Source organism: the organism of the source record quoted next, unplaced genomic scaffold (assembly GCF_019419815.1).
Source record: "Pyrus x bretschneideri cultivar Hongxiangsu unplaced genomic scaffold, Pyrus_bretschneideri_v1 Contig32, whole genome shotgun sequence".
NCBI classification, from domain to species: Eukaryota; Viridiplantae; Streptophyta; class Magnoliopsida; order Rosales; family Rosaceae; genus Pyrus; species Pyrus x bretschneideri.
The window spans coordinates 2,920,383-2,940,923 of NW_025999635.1; the positions used below are offsets into that span (position 1 = coordinate 2,920,383).

The 20,541-nt window shown below is 46.3% G+C and overlaps 1 protein-coding gene across 3 annotated transcripts; it reads left to right on the top strand.

Moving 5' to 3' along the window:
• Positions 1-13,604: 13,604 nt before the first annotated feature.
• LOC103936724 (putative ABC1 protein At2g40090) lies at positions 13,605-18,712 on the top strand. 3 transcript variants are annotated; one of them, XR_665703.3, is made up of 13 exons: positions 13,605-13,827; positions 14,035-14,189; positions 14,299-14,424; positions 14,531-14,626; positions 14,762-14,862; positions 15,003-15,039; positions 15,335-15,553; positions 15,977-16,088; positions 16,476-16,567; positions 16,656-16,835; positions 17,060-17,173; positions 17,487-17,853; positions 18,180-18,712. XR_665703.3 is itself a non-coding variant. In XM_009346582.3 (12 exons), the coding sequence occupies exons 1-12, from the start codon at positions 13,644-13,646 to the stop codon at positions 17,691-17,693; spliced, it is 1,623 nt and encodes a 540-aa protein (XP_009344857.1). In that variant the 5' UTR covers positions 13,605-13,643; the 3' UTR covers positions 17,694-18,121. The 3 variants fall into 3 exon arrangements, 1 of the variants encoding a protein (XP_009344857.1); XR_007260630.1 differs by having other exon boundaries at positions 18,193-18,712; XM_009346582.3 differs by lacking the exon at positions 18,180-18,712 and having other exon boundaries at positions 17,487-18,121.
• Positions 18,713-20,541: the final 1,829 nt, after the last annotated feature.

Sequence of the window (20,541 nt, forward strand, 5' to 3'; positions counted from 1 at the left end):
TCGACGAGTTGTGAACTCCGTAGAATTAGTAGCCTTGTCTTCAGGCTATAGAATCCAGAGACCGAGAGCGTTCCTTCCTCGGTCGCAATCGCAAGATACAGAAGTCAACAGCGCGCTCAACGCGACCACATCAAATTCTACTCCTCGGCCTAGCTCGGCCGACGAGTTGGCACGCCCTGCATTCAACCGAAGGACATTAGTTAGCTCATTAGTTATTCGGCCTGCGCGCCACGTAGGTTCTGTAATTTTTGTAGTCAACATTTTGGCACGCCCGGTGGGACCATTGTGCTAAACCTTCGGAGTTCATGACCGTAGAAACACGGTCTACCAAGAAGAAAACAAACATGGGAAAGTCAACAGTTGACTTACCAGTGCAAGGCCTTGGGCAGGATTCGCACCCAGCAAAAAATCCGGTCATTGCTTTGCCACCCGAGGCTACAAGTGTGACCCGCCGAGAGAATGAGATCTGTCTCGGTGGGCAACCTCACAACGCGGCTATCCCGAATCAAACGACGCCCATATTCGTGGAGGGGATAGTGGAAGACTGCGACGACGATGGTGGAGAAGGCTCTGATCCACCAACTAGGTCGTTTCTTCGGAGACGACTCGATGAGCAGTATCGACAGGTCGAGCAGTCGATTGGTCAAAAGATGAATGATTTGCTAGAGGCAATACGAAGTAACAACGATACACAGACCAGAATGCTTGAAATATTAGTTAGTAAAGCCTTCGAAGATGGCCAGGTCGGCCAACCTCGACAGCTCTCGACGAACGTGCCCATACCTGCCGATAGAGCGTCCGCTCGACCGCAACCAGTCACCTTAGAAAGAGGATCAGGACATAGATCCGAGGGACCAAGCCAGGGAGAAGAAGCCGCCTCCGTGAACATGACCGAAGTCCAGAGAATGATTGATTCGGCCTTGAAGAAAGGGCCGAAGTTTCCAAAATTCATTCATCCTTACCCGGCTTACGTAGAAAGGTTTGAATACCCACGGGGATTTAAGATCCCTGATTTCAGCCTCTTCGCCGGGGAGTCGTCTTTGTCCTCATTAGAACATGTGGCTCGGTTCACGGCGCAGTGTGGAGACGTTAATAGCGATTTCTACAAACTACGTCTGTTTAACTTTTCATTGACAGGCTCCGCTTTCGCCTGGTACATTAATCTTCCACCCAATTCTGTGCAGAGTTGGGAGGAGTTGGTCGAAAAATTCCATGAACAATTCTATCGGCCTGGGATGGAGATGTCAGTGTCATCCTTGGCCAGGATGGCTCAAGCATCCGACGAATCGCCAATGGAGTACTTAACAAGGTTCAAGTCGGCCAGGAATTGGTGCCGAGTACCACTCCCCGAAGTGGAATTCGTCAGGATTGCTCTCAACGGATTAGACGTGGAGTACAAAAAGAAGTTCCTGGGGGCAAACATTCGCGATATGTACGAACTTGCTCAACATGTCGAACAGTATGATTACCTGCTCCGAGAAGAGAAGGTCTCAAAATCACCATCCCGGGGAACGTTGTATAAAAACCCCACGGTCAGCTATGCATCGGCCGAAAGCGGGGACCCTCAGTACGTCAGTGTGGATGCGGCCGAGATAGTAATAGATAAACCATACGTCTGCAAGGCTCTGGCTCAAGTACACGGCAAAGACACCAAAGCCCATTCGGCCGCCGAGGACATAAGTAAATCTTCAAAAGTATACACTTTCGACATCACCAAGGCCGATGCAATTTTCGATCAATTATTGGCGGCAAAGATCATCAAGCTTCGGCCGGGACATATTATCCCTAAGGCCGATGAATTGAAAGGAAAGATATACTGCAAGTACCATAATTCTAATAAGCATGCAACAAATAATTGTGTCGTGTTCCGGGATACAATCCAAAGTTGGATCGAAAAAGGAAAATTGAAATTCCCGGAAAAGCAGATGGCGGTCGACGTCAATCCCTTCCCTTCAACAACAATTGGTATGGTGGATGCTCATCTTCCTAAAAACAAAGGGAAGGCCGAATACGTTCCGGTGCAGCATATCCGTAAACAGAATGGTCGAACAAGGCTGAAGCTTGATATATTTTCAAATGCACCACCCACGGAACAATCGAGGCCCCTCGCCGATGAGCCTATGATGGGGTCGAGTTCCGACGAAATTCATGAGTCAAAGGTTTTATGTGACCATTGTAAAACATCGATTGAACCTGGGAAGAAGACATTTTCAACAACACCCACGGCCCTTACCACAGCACCAAAGGAAGTTGGACCGCGACGTCAAGTGTTCGATCGACTCGGCTTACAAGTACGGCCGAAAGACCAGGCCTCAGTCAGGCGGCGCCTTGATTTCGACGCGCCTTTCTATAATGAGGATTACTACTCGCACAATACTAACAGTTCCAGCTCGTCAGCCGATCGCAAAACCTTCAAACCACCCCGAACATCGGATCAACGCTGGTACAGTTACAACTCCCCGACTGGTTTATATACAGCACTGTCTAAATCCCAAAAACGTCGCCGTCAACGGATTGATTGCATGGCTCGACGACGAGGAGCACAGGCCAGCACTACCAACCAGTGGCAACCAAAGAAGGCCGCGGAAAGCATCAGTGAACGGCCAACCCCGACTATCATGACCGAATTGGCCGAAGGGAAGCAAGTAGCTGCTGCCGGTTTTGAAACCACCATTGAGGATGCTGAGAAACGTATCAAAATCCTGCTTCGGCCTGGGGAAACTAGAGCTCGGCTAGAACACTTCACGCAAGAAGCCAAAAGGAAGATTTCCTCATCACCACCGCGCGAACCGTTTATCAAAGTACGGCGCAACTTACATCCCCCATTCCTCGGTGAATCCTTGGAATACATGAGAGAGTTTCACAAGAAATACTCCGCCAATGACTTGTACGGACTACCCAAGGAGTGTCAGGAAGCCCTCGACCTAGCTCTCACTTGCCCTGATGCCGAGCAAATCATTCAGAAAACCTCCGACCCAGCAATTAAGGCAAGGTTCCAGCATATACGGGAAGCTCGGGTACTTGGTTTTGATGTTGATCCTTATACAGATATCGACACCGCCGAATTACCTTTCTCGCTCGATGACCTTCAGCATTTGCGTTATCATTTCGAAGTTTTCTCGGCGGTATCACTCTTCGGCCTCACGGCCGACGAAGAAAAACGAATAGCAAGGTTGGATACATATCTCGACACTAGGAACGCCCGCATTGCCTATGAAGAACGGGCCCGTATAACAAAGGACCAACATAAATCTTCAACAGTCAACATGGTCGAGGAAAATAGCCACACCACATTCGACTCGGTTCCCATGTCTCGGGTACCGGCTCTTACCGAGGCACTTGAAAGCTTGATCGAGGATGTTCCGCCGACTGATACTGTGGCTAGTTCGGCAGAAGACGACGACCACGATCCAATGGGCCCTTCGGTTCTCGAACAAATGGAGATCAGTATGGTCCACGTGTTACCAGCCGAATTCCAACCAAGTACACCCCAGTCGAATTTCTTGGACGGGGATGTGGTCGCCGAGGAGGCAACACAAGTCGATTTCATCGCAAACGATGACGACCGAGAGACCCGAAGCACGGACAACCTTAAGGCGGCATTGGCCGAGCTATTTCCTCGTTCCCCTTCGGTTAATCTCCAACACCTGAAGCCGTTGTACATCACGGCTCACATCGAAGGATTCCCCATTTCCAAAGTGTTTGTCGACTGTGGGGCCACAGTCAACATTATGCCAATATCTGTCATGAAGGCTTTGCGCCGTTCTGATAATGAGCTCATTCCGTCAGGGATCACTATGAGCAGCTTCATTGGTGACAAGTCTCAGACCAAAGGAGTGTTACCATTGGAGGTTAGCATTGCCGGTCGCCAACACATGACGGCATTCTTCATAATTGATTCCAAGACCGATTATAACGCATTACTTGGTCGAGACTGGATCCACCAAACCAGTTGCATTCCTTCATCATTGTACCAAGTTCTCATCTTCTGGGATGGCAAATCGGTTACCATCCATCCAGCCGATAATCAACCATTTGAGACCAACATGATTCAGGCTCGCTATTATGATGATCACGTCGGCTACATCACCCTCCAAGGTCTTAACGAGGATGGGCGGCCGACGCGAATTTCAGTGCAGAAAGTGATTGAGGTCGGCGCCGAGACTGTCCAACAGGATTCGGCGAGACTTGGCTTGGCAGATTTGGTCCCCAATGCCGATGATTGAGCACACCAAACAAGAACAGCGTCAGGCCGCGGTTTCGTCAACAATGGAACGTCTGCTGGCCCATTGGTACGCCATTACCAAGCAACCGCATTCTGGCATTAATTTAATTGAATTTTTGGCCGAAGCAGATGACGGCCCTGTTTTGTCTCTCGAGAAAGTTCGGGCTGCCCCGGCCGAACTCGAGGACCATCGGCCTCAAGTCAAGGACCCATTAGAGGAAGTTAACGTAGGCACGGCCGATGATCCTCGCATATTGTTTATAAGCGCGTTACTCCCACCGGCCATGAAGGCCGAACTCCGTAAGTTACTCCAGGAATTTAAAGATTGCTTTGCGTGGAGTTACCATGAAATGCCAGGCCTCGATCGAAACTTGGTCGAGCATGAACTACGCATCAGGGACGGTTGTAAGCCTTTTCGACAACCCCCTCGCCGATTCTCGACCGAGTTACAACTCGGCATTAAGGAAGAATTGGTTCGGCTTCTCAAGGCCGGATTTATTAGGACCGCTCGCTACGTCGAATGGTTGGCCAATATCGTCCCAGTGTTGAAGAAAAACGGTGCCCTCCGCATTTGCACCGATTTCCGTAACCTGAATCTAGCGACTCCCAAGGACGCATATACAATGCCAATGTCGGATTTACTCATTGATGCCGCAGCTAATCATGAATTACTATCTTTTATGGACGGTCATGCGGGATACAACCAGATTTTCATCGCCGAAGCCGACGTCCACAAAACGGCTTTCCGTTGCCCAGGGGCACTAGGCACGTACGAATGGGTAGTCATGCCATTCGGCCTCAAGAATGCCGGCGCCACATACCAACGAGCCATGAATATGATTTTCCACGACTTAATTGGGACCATCGTCGAAGTTTATATCGACGATGTGGTGGTAAAGTCGAAACGCCGCCAAACACACCTGGATGACCTACGACAAGCGTTCCTTCGCATGCGCAAGAACAGCCTCAAGATGAACCCAGCCAAGTGTGCTTTCGGTGTTTCGGCCGGTAATTTCCTAGGGTTTTTGGTGCACCATCGCGGCATCGAAGTCGACGCCAATAAAGCCCGCGCCATCATTAGCGCCCCACCTCCCACAACAAAGAAACAGTTGCAGTCGTTACTCGGGCAGATCAACTTCCTCCGCCGTTTCATCGCTAATTCGGCCGGTAAAATGAAGGCATTCTCTACTCTCCTCAAACTTAAGGATACCGATAAATTTGTTTGGCGCGAAGAACATCAGAGTGCATTCACGCAGATCAAGGTGGCCCTTTCGACCCCACCTGTGCTGGTTCCACCTTGTCGCACCAAACCCCTCAAATTATACATTTCGGCAGCCGCCGAATCCATTGGTTGTCTCCTTGCACAAGACAACAACGTCGGTCGTGAGCAAGCTATCTTTTATCTTAGCCGAAATCTGAATGCACCAGAGCTCAATTACTCACCGGTCGAAAAACTTTGCTTAGCTTTGTTTTTTGCCGCATCCAAGCTTCGGCATTACATGCTCCCATCAGTCACGCAGGTCATCGCCCAGACAGACGTAATTCGTTACATGCTCACTCGGCCTATCGTTAAAGGCCGAATCGGGAAATGGACACTCGCCTTATCCGAATTTAGCCTGCAGTACGTTCCCCAAAAAGCGGTCAAGGGGCAGGCTCTCGCCGATTTCTTGGCTCAGCACCCTTCCCCATATGGTTTTGAAGGGGGCGATGTCGACATCGGACTAGTCACCACACGCGATAACCATTGGACTATGCATTTTGATGGATCCAGTACTTCGACCTCGGCAGGCGTCGGCATCGCAATTCAGTCGCCCAACCACTGCCGATGGTACTTCTCTCTCAAGTTGGATTTCAGCTGCACAAACAATCAGGCCGAATATGAAGCCCTCATTATCGGTCTCCACGTTTTACACGATCTACGGGCTTCCCGTGTTCTTGTCCTCGGTGATTCCGAACTTGTGATTAACCAATTGAACGGCATTTTTCGTTGCATGAGTTGTACTTTGGCGCCATATCACATGGTCGCCACATACCTGGCCGAGTCCTTCGAACGGATCACGTTTGAACATATTTCACGAATCCACAACACCGATGCCGATGAACTCGCCCAGATCGCCTCCGGAGCACAACTCATGGGGGGCAAACTCGGCCGCGTCGCAGCCACAGGACTGCAATCGTACCCGGCCTTGATCGATCGGTAAACCCTCCAGCGCACACACGTAATACGAACAAGGGTAATGTCGCTCCCATCCCTACTAGAACGAGGAGACCCCGTAGAAATATGTGCCGTCGAGGTGGAACCAGATGATTGGAGAAAAACGATGTTACGATACCTCGATAATCCCAATGGGAAACACGACCGGAGAACGAAGGTCCTCGCCACGAATTACGTGTCGTATCAAAATGAATTATATCGCAAGGGCGAGGATGGGTTACTGCTATTGTGCCTTGGCCCAGACGAGGCTACCCAAGCAATGGCCGAGGTACATGAAGGAATTTGCGGAGCACACCAGTCTGGACGAAAGATGCGTTGGTTGCTCCGACGACACGGTTACTTTTGGCCCAGCATATTAAAGGATTGTATCGAATACGCACGGAGATGCGTACCATGCCAAATTCATGGACACGTACAGAGAGCCCCGGCCGAATTGCTACATTCGGTCACCAAACCATGGCCGTTCAGAGGTTGGGCAATGGACGTGATTGGCAAAATCACGCCATCATCGGGAGCAGCGAAACACGCGTGGATTATGGTAGCAACTGACTATTTCACTAAGTGGGTCGAGGCAAGGTCATACGCCGAATTAACGGCCAAGGAGGTATGCAATTTCGTAGAAGAAAATATTGTGACCAGATTCGGCGTGCCAGAAACGATCATAACTGATAATGGCACTATCTTCACGGCTGATAGGTTTAAGGAATACGCAGCAAGTTTGAACATCCGACTCGAGCAATCTACGCCGTATTACCCACAGGCAAACGGGCAGGCCGAGGCAAGCAATAAAGTGTTGATCGGCATCCTTGAAAAAATGGTAAAAGAGAAACCTGGGTTGTGGCACTTAAAGTTAAATGAAGCGTTATGGGCATACCGAACGTCACCCCCGCTCGGCCACTGGAACGACCCCTTATGCGTTAACTTACGGACACGACGCCATGTTACCGGTCGAGTTAAGTATAAGTTCGTTACGAGTAATCGAGCAGAGTGACTTGTTCAGTATTGAATATTGTCAAGCGATGCGGCAGGAATTAGAAGATTTAGAAGAAAGTCGAGTCGACGCGAGTAACTTATTGGTAGCACAAAAGAAAATTGCCGAACGAGCGTATAACCAGCGTGTAAGACAAAAAACGTTCGGCGAAGGAGAATTGGTTTGGCAAACTGTGTTGCCTGTTGGGATTAAGGACCCAAGATTTGGGAAGTGGTCGCCGAATTGGGAAGGGCCATTCGTCGTTCACAAAGTCCTCGGCAAGGGGGCATATCATTTAAAAGATCGGACGGGTTCAGTTCACAAATTGCCGATTAATGGAAAGTTTTTAAAGAAGTACTATCCAATTACTTGGGAAATGCAAGAGTAAGACTATTGTATTGTTAGCAAAACGAGCATTGTATTAATAGCAAAAAGATTATTACAAAAACAATACAAGTATAATGATGGGTTCCTAAGGGGTCGAGGGGAGGAAAGTCTCGAGGGCAGCTTTCAGCTCCAGCCACTTCGCTTCGCTCAAAATTATCTCAGCCTGCCGTGTCTTCTTGTTACATTGCAGCTGCTGGATACGCCGTGCACCGGCAGCGAAGGCCGTCAGCCGAGCCTTGTTAGCCTCGAAATCTTTCTCGAGCTCGGAAGCAGCGGCCGCCCTTTGCTGTCGAAGGACAGAAATCTGACGCTCGAGGTCAGAGATCTGGCGATCAAACTCGGTCAGCTTCGCTTTCCTTGCTTTGATTGCCTCCAACTCCACTCGACCTGCCTCCTGCGCGACCTTGGCTACCTTCAGGTCATCCTCGGCTTGCAGTGCTCGTTCGAAGATAAGAAAATGGTGCCGAGTCCGCTCCAGGAGATCGGTGAGGAAAGAGATGCCCTCCGGGCTGAGGTGACCACCACTGGCGAGGTCGTTGAGACACTCTCCAACAGAGTCAAGACCCTGGCATCGAAGAGCTTGGGAGGCAGTGAGAGAAAGGACTTCGCGCAGCTTCACGAAGACTTCGGCCTCGGGCATGGCTCCAGCTGGTTCGGCAGGAGCAGCGGAGGAGCCGGCCTCACCGGTCGTGCTTTGGAGAAGAGCGTCAAGCTCCAACTCCCACGATGGCTGCACATAAGAGGGAATGTTTGTAAAGAATAGTAGAAACATCGTGATAATGCATGAGGGAAAAAGGGGATTGTTTTAGACCTACCGAGAGGAGACTTCGGCCATGCCCTCTGGGTCATTGCTCGAACCCAGGGAACTTAATGGCCGAGCCCAGTGCCTTAGACAGCTACGCAATTCACGCGGCCGATGGAGGTTGTCTACATTTGATAGCCACGTCGGCGGCCAGGAAATATAAACAACACCCCTCGGCGCATAAAATTGCCGGTGAAATGACCGTTCGGGCACCTGACATTTAATAATTTTTTAAGAACATGTCATGGAAAAGTAACAAGAAAAAGTGAAGACTTACGTAGGCCGAGGAGACTTCCTGCGGGGGAATGGGGAGGTCTTCGTCCTGCGGGTGGATCGGCGACTCGGCCGTGGCCTCAGGATCGGCCAAGGGTCTCTTGCCGCGATCCGCCGCAGAAGGAATCGGGCGAGCGGTCGCCTCGACCACCGGAGGATGAACGGGAGGAGAGTTGACTGGTCGGCGCCGGCGTTCCAAGGGGACCTCTCCGCTCTCGCTCTCGACATCCTGAACAAAAAGAAACTTTTGCATCATAACCGAAAACCGAAAGGAACAAGGGAGAGAAGTAGGGTCATACCTCCAGAACGACCGTCGGAGAAGAGGGTCCCTCGACCGGTGCTGCCGACCTCCCCGCGGCAGGCGTCACGACCGGCTCCGAGGCTGGGGCTGGCGCGCCGATGGGGGCTGCCGTGGCCTCTGGAGAAGCGACGGCCGGTGGAATCAAGACGTCCGGCAATGGAGGAGAGCCGGCGGGAGCGGTCGTCCCTGTGGTATCACTAGGGACGACATGAATTTCCCGATCGCCCTTCTTCGCCAATTTCTTGACGCGTTTGGAAGGGCGAGGGGCATCAACCTCCGGCTCGGCCTCTCGGTGGGGGCGTTTGGCCGGGACTGCCTTCTCTGTGGCGATTGGCTTCGGCACCTTCTTCGCCTTCGCCACCGCGGCGACCACCTCTACCCTCCTCGACACACGGCTCCCTGGAGGGCAAGGTGATTAGTGACAAGGCTCAGGATATATATAAAAAAAAAAAAAAAAAAAAAAAAAAAAAAAAAAAGTAAAGGCGGAAAGACTACCTTGGGCCGGCTCCTTAGGTTGAGCCGAGGGCGTCGACCGAGGACGGTCGCCGAAGATCTTCGTCACCAGATCTTCGGCCGGGGACCCGAAGAAGTCTCCAGTGTACTCTTCCCACCAGTCCCCAAAGGTGTCGGTTCCCAGAGACTCAGGAACCGCCGGCCGGATCCTAAATTTCCTGCACTTCTCCTGGAACTCCTGGTCGGACGCCTTGCACTCCCTCTCAGAGGAGCCGGTAAGACGTCCCCGACTCAAGAGTGACCGAGAAGCAAGCAGGGGGACTGGACTGCCTTGGAGGTAGCCGAGCTGCCGGGCGACAAAATTGGGGTGGTAAACCTCCCAGCCCGCTCGGCGGGCATCACAACCCAGTGGGAGGTCACGAGCCACAACGAACGACCCCCATCGTTGACGAATGTCCGCATCCTCGGACGGGGCCCACGTTGCCGTAGGAAGCCCGAGCGAGGAAGGGTACTCCTGGTGCCGGCACACCAGGAACTCGTCATCCGAGAGGACGTCGAGGCTGAAGAAATGTTTGAATACCTCGTCGGCTCGGTGGGGAGGCGCCGGTCGCGAGGCCAGTTGGGGGCCGAGGGCGGCCGTTCGGTCGAAGGCGGGAGCCTCCGGTCGAAGGGTGGAAAAGTAGACCTGCAGCCAGAGTTGGAACACCCAGAGGGGTCCGTTCTGGTGCGGGTCAATCTTGCCAATGGTCGCCTCAGCCAGGCAACGGAAGAGGTTGGCGAGTATGGCCGGACTGAGCGCCAGCAAGCGACCATTGGCCAGTGCCTGGGCCACTGGCATGTTCTCCACCAGGCACTTGTTCGACCTGGTACAACAGACGAATTTGTTGTACCAGTAGAAGAGGAAGGCCTCGTGCTCTCCCTTCCTCAGGCCCTCCTCGCCTCGACCGGCGAAATGCAGAATGAGGGTATTGTAGTTGAAGAAGTTCTTGTGGAGTTTATGAACTTCTTCCCTTGAGGGCTCCCGATCGCCCCGGCTCAGCGTTTCGACGGCCCTTTCGTCGAATAGCGCCTTCAGGTCGAGGGGAGAAGGGTATCCAGAAAGGGCGGCGTCAATGGGAAGGCCGGTCGGGGAAGTCCCAAGGATGGCCGAGACGTTGAGGACTGTAGGGCCGAGGGGGCCGAAGGGCAAAACCATGGTGTTGGTGGCCGAACACCATAGACTCATGGCCGCCAGGAGCAGCTCCTTATCCATGGCAATTTCCATGGTTGACAGCATAATGGCATCATAAATGCCAAGAGCCTTCCACTCATTGGAGAAAAAGGAGCTCATCCGGTCGACCCAGGCAGCCCAAGCCGTGGTGGTCGAGGGCCAGGCTCCCTGTGGCCGCGCCAGAGTCCACTTGGACCAGTCGAACCCCTGCAGCAGGGGTATTAAGCACTGCTCTTTGAGCAGGTCAGTGACGGACGATGGCACGGCGTCTCTAAAGAGGGGACCCAGAATCTGGTGGGTGGTGGCCATGTCCTCTTCGAATCGCAGCGTCTTGACGGTGCTCCGATCGATGAAGTCTTTGCATTTGTTGATCTCCTCAGAAAGTTTCGCGATGAAGGAAGCCATTAGAATAGTCTGGAAGAACTGGTAAGCTTGCAGGAGGGAAAATTAAAAGGTTGTGAACAAGCAAGAATGATTGAAATTTGAGTTTGGATTCTTTCTGAAAGCGTAAGATACGAATGGAGTGAACTGTGGGTATTTATAGGCTTTTCAGATAGAAGAGCAAACGACTGAATTTTGGAAGGCATTAGAATTCGAAAAGTGTTCGTTCAAAAGAGGGGGAAATTTAACCGGGAAAGTTGGCAATCATTTCGGATATTTTGGGAACCTGCGAAAATGGGATCGAGGGGGCGAAGATCCAGGACGCACGATGGCGTGCGGCGATAGGTTCAATGTATTAATGAGGATAAGACGGTTCAGTTGGTGCACGGTTTCGAGGCCCATGATTGAAGCTTTTAAGAACGGCGGAGAATTGACGCGTGGCCATGCGTTGGGGGCAACGAGGAAGGTACAATCATGTCTCATAAATATGCAGGAATAATGGTCATTAATGAAGTAAGGTCCAGAAAAGCAATAAATGTTTTCGCTTCTTCAAGGCCGAGAGCCGACCAAGAGTGACAGTCGGCGACCTCAGAAGCGAGGGGGCAATGTTTGGGCCCAAAATATTGGGATTGGGCCGAGCAGCAGGATGTGCTCGGCCCAAGGTAATGACATGCTATGGGCCAAATAATGAAACCCGGACCAGCTGGCAGGGTCGGCGAGATCCTATCTTAAAAGTAGTCCAGATAAGTGAGGAAAGGTCGAGGAAATCCTGGTGCAATCAGGATTCTCGACCAGCAAGGGATAAAGCCTCAAAAGGAGGAGAATTCAGAATCCCAGTAGGACTAGGGTTGTTCGAGTTAAAGGTGAAATGGGATAAGGACTCCCAATCCAGATCAGAATGGGATTCAAGGAGCGAGGTGCTATAAATACAAGAAATTACGCAATGAAAAACCCCTTCAACATCAGCATACAATTGCCCTGCGCAAATTCTCTCAAACACTTTGAGATTTTTTCCTTTTCTTTTCCCGCCGACACACCTTCAGTTTGGACAAACAGCACTGTGGAAGCAACCGGTGAGCACCTTCAGTTTGGATAAACAGCACTGCTGCCGCAGAATCAGCCGACCGAGACACACCTTCAGTTTGGATAAACAGCACTGCGTCGAGGTCGACCGATTATCTATCTAAGTCTCGGCCGAGGAAGGTTTTCGAACCTTTGTTGGTAGAGGTCATCTTACTAAGCCATTTCGGCATAGTTGGGTGTTACGAATTGCTCTGCTCGGCGCATTGGAGGCCGAGCGAGTTTATGATTGGATACTCACAAATAAGTTTCAGGGTTCGGCATTCCGACGGCCGAACTACGTTTACCATCAAGACATACATCACATTCGAATACCTGTGCCCGTATAGTTTGGTCTCAATTCGGCGTGCTTATACCCTTACGAATATAATCACAGTGGCCGAATCAGGCTTCGACGAGTTGTGAACTCCGTAGAATTAGTAGCCTTGTCTTCAGGCTATAGAATCCAGAGACCGAGAGCGTTCCTTCCTCGGTCGCAATCGCAAGATACAGAAGTCAACAGCGCGCTCAACGCGACCACATCAAATTCTACTCCTCGGCCTAGCTCGGCCGACGAGTTGGCACGCCCTGCATTCAACCGAAGGACATTAGTTAGCTCATTAGTTATTCGGCCTGCGCGCCACGTAGGTTCTGTAATTTTTGTAGTCAACAGTTATATAGATAGCAAATTTGTTCACCAAATGACGTGACAGTGTTTAATTAATTTAACTTGAGTGCAGTTTAAACAATATATATTACTAATAATAAATGAGTTCACATATACATTGACGCATCGTTTGGTAAACATATTTTACCAATAAATTTGACCAGTCTAGCATCATTGTTTCTTAGCTTTGAGAATTTCACTAGTTGTGTCCATAAATTGGGGAAAAAAATGGAAGAGAAGAAAAAAAAGTATCTAGACAAAATGAACCGACCCCAGCCCAAATAGACCCTTAAAACCCCAAAGTCAACCAACCCAGCCCACTAACTTCGGATTATGTCAAAGCAAACCGGCCCAACCCAATAGCTTTATTTTTTTTTATTTATTTTTTTTTTTTTGAACAAACGATAATCTGTACACTAAGAAAAGAAAATAAGCTTAACTTCACAATGAACCAGCAATAATATGATTTAAATTCGCATTTGAAGAGGATCGAACTAAAACCTCTCATTTACAAGTAAAATGAATATCACTAGACTGCACTACTAAGTGACATTTTCATTTAAATAACCGCGTCATCAAACCAATAAAATAATAAAAAATTTAGACTTTAGACCTGGAAACGTCACCGTTGCGTACCACCTATTTATTCGTTTCCCTCGCACCTTTCGCTCCATTTTGGCAACGCACCTTTGCCAAAAACATGGCCACGCGATCCTTGTGGAGAGCCGCGAAGCTCGCGCTGTCGGCGACCGCCGTCATCGGCGGCGGCGCGGCGGTGGCGAATGTCGCCACGTCCGACGACCCCGCCATGACTTACAAGCTCTACACCACTGTTCCCCCACGCCTTGTTCGCGGCGCCGTGACAGCCGCTGCCATCGCCTTCGGTAAGTCCCACTCCTCCTCATAACCTCTGCGTTTTCTCCAAGCAATGTCAATTCTAGGGTTTAGGGCTTACAATACGTCGCCGTTTCGAAGTTGTAATCAGTCAATCGAGCATTAATAACTCAGCTTTAGCTTAATTAATCAGATTGGTTAAATTTAAGTGAAAATTCGATTCTAATGGAGTTCTGAAATTGCTTGTATGTAATCAGATTATGAGTATTCACTGTTGGGGATTCCTGAAGGAAGCAATGAGAGGGAAAAAGCTAAGCATGAAGTTCACCTCAGGTCTGCGCTTAAACTTCAAGAATTGTGCTTCAAAAATGGAGGAATATATATCAAGCTCGGTCAGCATCTCGGGCAACTGGTAAGCTTTCGAATTCAAATTTGAAATGATCAATCGGAATTTGGAACAGCATGTGTTGATTGAGAGCAATGGGAGCTGATTATTTTTGCGTTAATTCGATTTTGTACAGGAATACTTGGTACCTCAGGAGTACGTCCAGACAATGAGGGAGTCCATGTTGAACAAATGTCCGGTTTCTTCGTACAAACAAGTGTGTGAAGTCATCAAGAAAGAGCTCGGAGATACTCCCGATAAAGTATGTGATATTGGTTGTATGGGTTTATGATTAAGCTCTCGCAAATGCTCGGTATTTTATTAGCTTACTTATAGGTTTTGATCATTATTTTCTTTCATGAATGCAGATATTTTCTGAATTTGATCCTGTTCCAATAGCAAGTGCTTCCCTTGCACAAGTCCATATTGCTCGCGATCACAATGGCGAAAAAGTGGCTGTGAAGGTCACCGTTGTCAATTTTATAAGGGTTTTACTGCTAGGTGCAATCAAGTAGTCTTTCGGATTTATTCAAGTTTTAAAACATGCATCTTTCTTATCAGAATTTTCTTTCTTGGCCCAAATAATTTTCAATTTTCAGGTTCAGCACACTCACATGACAGATACTGCAGCTGCGGACTGTGCTACTGTGAACTTTATTGTGAACACCCTGCACGAGATTTTTCCTTCTTTTGATTACAGGTAATTCTACGAAACCTGTTGTACCTGTTTATTTTCTTGTCGAGTTACTAGTTGATAAGATAATGAACACCATGCTAATCTTGCTGACAAGCATATATGTTATGGTATTACTGTATTTTCATTCTTGCTTTCATGAACAGGTGGTTGATTGAGGAGATGCGGGAAAGTTTACCCAAGGTAATTTGTTTCAATTTCTCTAACCCTTGATTGGCTCCTTCATAACCTTGTAGAAATATATGGCTACAATATGTCTAATTGTCCATTAGTAACTTTTATATGTCCATAAAATCTTTTTGGCACAAAATGTTTGTTTCCTTCCATATATGCCACTGTAGTGATAGAAAAACACGTGGAGCTTTGACCTTAGCTTGACGCGTGTAATAATTCTCTATCATACAAATATGTGCTGCCTAGTAGTTTCAACTTTCAATAGATGTGTTGTCATTTGTTTGCATGTGATTGTGGAAATCAGGAACTGGATTTTATAAACGAGGCCAAGAACAGTGAGAAATGCTTGGAAAACTTTCAGAAGTTCTCTCCTCATATTGCAGCTTATGTATATGCGCCAAAGGTGCATTGGAGTTTAAGTACCTCAAAGTTGTTGACCATGGAATACATAGATGGCGCACAAGTAAATGATGTGAAGACCATCAAAAGACTCGGAATGCGCCCTGATGAAGTTGCAAGACTAGTAAGTCCATGAGTTTCATGTCATGTTTTTACGATCTATGTTAGACAATCATGTTGTAAAAATATTGATTGCCCATTCAAAATTACATACTCTTTCTTCTAAACGATCCCATTGACCATCAGTTGACCACAGAAGTAGGTCCGTAATATGACTGCATATTGATTTGACTGCAAATGAATTAAGATTTTAGGACATTGGAACCACAGCTTTGGGTCTATGGTTTAAGGTTGAAGCTAAAACATAGACCGTCCATAAGGGCTGGTTTTGGACGCCTGTTCCCCTGTGTGATTCATTATTTGATTACGTGTTAAGGATATCAAACAATGGACCATAAAAAGGAAAATAACTTATGCTTCATCTCCCTTATAAAGATGTGCAATTTAGTGAGAAAAAAAGAAGTAAGATTGGATGTACTTTTTGCAGGTTAGTGAATCTTTTGCAGAAATGATGTTCAAACACGGGTTTGTGCATTGTGACCCCCATGCTGCCAACTTGTTAGTTCGTCCTCGGCCTGGTAGTGGAAAGAGCTTTCTAGGTGAGAATCTACTTTGTTGTAGAGGCTATCATTTGAGAATTTTTATAGTACTTTTCTTTCTATGGTAACCACAACTAGAAGTAAACCATGACCTCGTTTTATGGTATTATGATACTCCGCTCCATTTGCTTGAGAGCTAGTTGGCCGGTCATCTTCATGATATCTTATCATGCTATGCTTGTGGGTCACAAGGATGATTGTAATGCTGCTGATAAACTGTTTGGTAGTATATTTGTGTATTTCTCAATCATATTTGGGGTCTTCAAGACTCACTGTTGTCCATAAGGTGCCACAAGTTGATGTGTACTTGTGGTCGTAATAATAAAGCACAATATATGCAGACCTTCAGGACTCACTTAATTATTTTCCCCGACTTCTCATCTACAGGAAAGAAAGAACCACAATTGATACTTCTAGACCATGGTCTGTATAAAGTTCTTGACTCCGAGACCAGAACTAACTATGCTGCACTATGGAAGGTACACTGTTGCTTTTCTTGAGTTAGTTTTCTTCCATATCGTAGCAACTTACTTTGCCGTGTTCTCTAAGTTATTATGATTGTTGCAGGCGTTGATTTTTTCTGATGCCAATGCAATAAAAGAATATAGTGCAAAATTAGGTGCTGGAGAGGACTTGTATGCATTATTTGCAGGGATTCTTACCATGAGGCCTTGGAATAGGGTCATTGACCCAGCCATTGATCATTTGATTATACAAGGCACTGAAAGCGACCGTTCAGAACTGCAGGTGAGCTCTTGCAGTTATATAAGAGCTTTCGCCTGATTTATATGCTGTTACTGTGTTGCTGATAAGTTCTTTTGTGTATTGGGACTTTTTTCACTGACAAAAAGCAACTTACTGTGGAGATTTGTACTTGCAAATATGTTCTTTTGTTATGTGATTGATGTTGTTGGTATATAATCATAATTTACTTCTCTCACTGCTTGAATGTCCCTCCGTTTCATTTTCAGATGTATGCTTCTCAGTATTTTTCTCAAATCTCAGAGCTTTTGAGGAGGTTGCCGCGTGAGATTCTTTTAATGCTGAAGACAAATGATTGTTTGCGATCAGTTAGCAATGCTCTGGTATTGCTTTGCTGTTATTTCTTTTGCTGATACCATTGAAAACCTGGTTATAGTAAGATGAGCATGTTTTTCTTATACTGCTGTTGAATACACGTAGCATTTTTTGCCTTCTCATAAGCTGTATGTCAAACATCCTTACCATGCACCCATTGAGTTTAACTATATAGCTTTGTAATCATAAATATGTCAAATTATGTGAGTCAGATTTCGGTTGTTGCAGAAAAATTAACTTAAGCATCTATCCTAAGGGAGCTGTTTTCTAGTTTTTTAATTTTTAATTTTTGAGCTCGACCCTGAAATGCTTCTCAAACAGTTGCAGGTACCTTCTCTTGAGACATTCATGATCATTGGAAGGGTTTCTTCTGAAGCCATCATTGAGGCAAAACTATCACAAAAGAGATCCTTCCTACGTTGGTTGAGTGCTTGGTTAGACAGAATCATATTAGAAGTTCGACTTTTTACAATGCAAGTAGCATTGTGGCTTATACGGGGAAGGAGAGCTTTATCTTGGGAAATCTGAGAAGATACTGCACAAACACAATTTCTTTGACTTGCAAACTCAGGAAACCCAAAGTTTGGTGAAACTATAGTTACTTCTTTGTTCGTTACCCAAAAATGGGCATACACATTCTTTGTCTCCATAGATCAAGCCGCTTCATCCTCTGAAAATGGATTGACAGGTGATTTTTTATCGCAACGGAAGGAATAAATGATTTGTACTGTATATTTTTCGTTTTATACGTAATTATTCTCAATGTCCTCTGGGATCTGATCTATGTTTAGAAACCCTTTGATGGGAGAACTGTATATCGGAAGCAGATTATTTGCTAGAGATATTAGTTATAAACTTATATGCACAGAGAGATTTTAAACTTTTGAACCAATTCTTTCACAAATGAGTTGTACATTACATTGTTATTTGGATAATAAAGCTTCTTGAGTTACTCATATGAGTTATATCTTGACCTCATCCGTGTTCTGGTTGTCGAAAACACACATGAACCAGGTGTTCTATGCAGTGTGCCCAAATCCCTTGCTTCACAACATGCTTCTTCAACGTGAAGGCTCCATGGCAAAGGGCTTGATAGGCTGCTGACTGAGGTAAGCCTCTTGAATGCTTCGCATGCATGTGAGTAGTGCTTGGATTTGGCAATGCTAGGATCAGTCGACTTTGCGTGCGCCCAAACTTGGTCATTCATGCCTGTGGAGCCCACAAAGCAGGAACGGCCAGAATCAACGCACATACGCGACTAATCTTAGCACTAGTAACAGTCCGCATCCTAATATTGACCATGTCCATTGCTGGAATAAGTTGTTGGTTTTATTTAATTTTCAATGTCCTTGTTATTTAGGAATGGTAACTATAGGGAATGAATGGGAATAAATGCCACTTATGGTAGTAGTTGGTTTATTAATTCGGGTAGGTGTTATTACCTTATTACCCCCTTTTTCCGATTGTTGTCCTAGCGACTAAACTTCAACTAAACTATTGTCAATTGCTACTTTTCTTTGCTTATAAATTTTTTGGTTGAGTGTGAATTATAGACCCTTTTGGGATTGTGAACATCGGCAACAACAAGTGCACTCTTTTGCTTCACCCTTCCATGAAAGTGTAACCTCCAAAGAAAACGACCGCAACTTTGATCGGTCCGTGCTATACTTAGGTCAGTTGGAATTGCTTTGGTAGGAAACATTTTTCCTTATGTCAGGCACTGCTAGAAGGGTTTTTCAGTATCTAAAAGCGTTTTTAGTCATTTCGAAAACATTTGGAAACGTTCCATTTCCAATTCGGACCCTGGTTGTTTCCATCTAACATTTACCTAGCAGAGAAGTACAAGGTCAGTGCCTGGTTGATATCGGACGGTGGGTATTGAAATCTTTGGTTGATTGGCTGGTTGGTGGTTTGTATTTGTTTGAAATTTTATAATACAACTACATACCCAAGTCCCCATCAAAAAACAGATGATAGTAAAGAAGATAAAACAGGTCATAAATGGGAAGGGCTGGATGGTCGGCCAAGTTTGGTGGCCTATTTAGCATTTACCAGCTTCACCTTCTTTTACGTACCTGCGTCAGATTTCTTTTAATTTTCATTGATATGAGATTTATTCTAACTATAAGCGTTTTTTGACAACTAAAATCGCTATTGAATGTGTTAGATAGAACTTTAGACGTGTTCCGGCTATTAAAAGCACTTTCTAAAAAAGTATAGGCTTATTAGTGTTTTTTAAAATGACTAGAAGGGTTTTAGGTGGAAGTGCATTTCAAAAGCATTTGAAGTGCGCTTTGGAAGAAACATCAGTTATATGCTTTTTGCCGGAAGCATTTCAAGTGTTTCTCCTAAACTCACTTGCATTTTTGTTAATAATTAGTTTCAAAAATACTTTTATCAAAAGTGCGTTAAGTTATTTTAAAAGCATTTTTTAATTTAGTTAAAGGCTATATCCTAAAGTGCTGACCTGCCTCTATAAATAATAAATAGGTGGAATCATATTAACACACTAATTAGCAAACAATGAGAAGCTTTCATCTTAATAATGCAAGTTTGTTTGTTTGCAATGCTCTATTTTGATGTTTGTGTCTGTTGATCTTCTTCAATTCATCCAATCTGACGGTCGAAAATTAAAAATGTGAATACTGGTCAATTATGAGGGAACTTATCTTCCATTTCTATAATTTTGTGGCATAATGTGAATACTAGTCGATTATTTTCGTGAGAAAACTATGCTACAAACAATAACGGGAAAAAAATTAGGGAGGGAGAGCTTGAGTTGAAACTTTTTAATTTAAAACTTGGTTAAAAATATTTTGTTTTTGACATTCAGAGTTTTAAATTCAATAATCACCTCGTGAACTTCATTTCAACCGCATTACACTGTTACGAGGACTGGAACTGTATTGTAAGTTGCTCTCTATTCAATATTCTTTTTTTGCAAAACGTTATGATTTGGTACTCTTTCAAAAGAGCTAGAAGTGTTTATCGGGTATAAAATACTTCGAGTACTTTTGTAACAAGTATGTAGGCTACTTTTGGCCCATATTTATACAAAACTCATCTCCGATCAAGAATCAGGCTTAAATTTAGCCAAAGGTAATCAAAGTTGAACACCGTCTTGAGAAGCCAAGATGCCTCCACCGATGTGTCTTGACCGGAGATGGCCTATTGGAATTAACCAAGGGCTATGTATAGCCTTCCATGACAGGAGATGGCCTGACGGAATTAACCTTGTTCCTCATTCTTTGGTTGTAACTCCGTTCCTCCCCACAACATAATTACCAAAACGGTTTTGTCATGACTCGTCATGTCGTTACTCCTTTTATATACAAACAATACAACCCCAAATAGAAAACAAAATTACGAGGTACAT

What these genes read in the sequence shown, in the direction of transcription:
- LOC103936724 (XM_009346582.3), top strand. Translation starts at nt 13,644, where the DNA reads ATGGCCACGCGATCCTTGTGGAGAGCCGCGAAGCTCGCGCTGTCGGCG. An exon ending in GCGAAAAAGTGGCTGTGAAG is followed by an intron (nt 14,627 to 14,761) that starts GTCACCGTTGTC and finishes TTCAATTTTCAG; the next exon opens with GTTCAGCACACTCACATGAC. An exon ending in GATCAGTTAGCAATGCTCTG is followed by an intron (nt 17,174 to 17,486) that starts GTATTGCTTTGC and finishes CTTCTCAAACAG; the next exon opens with TTGCAGGTACCTTCTCTTGA.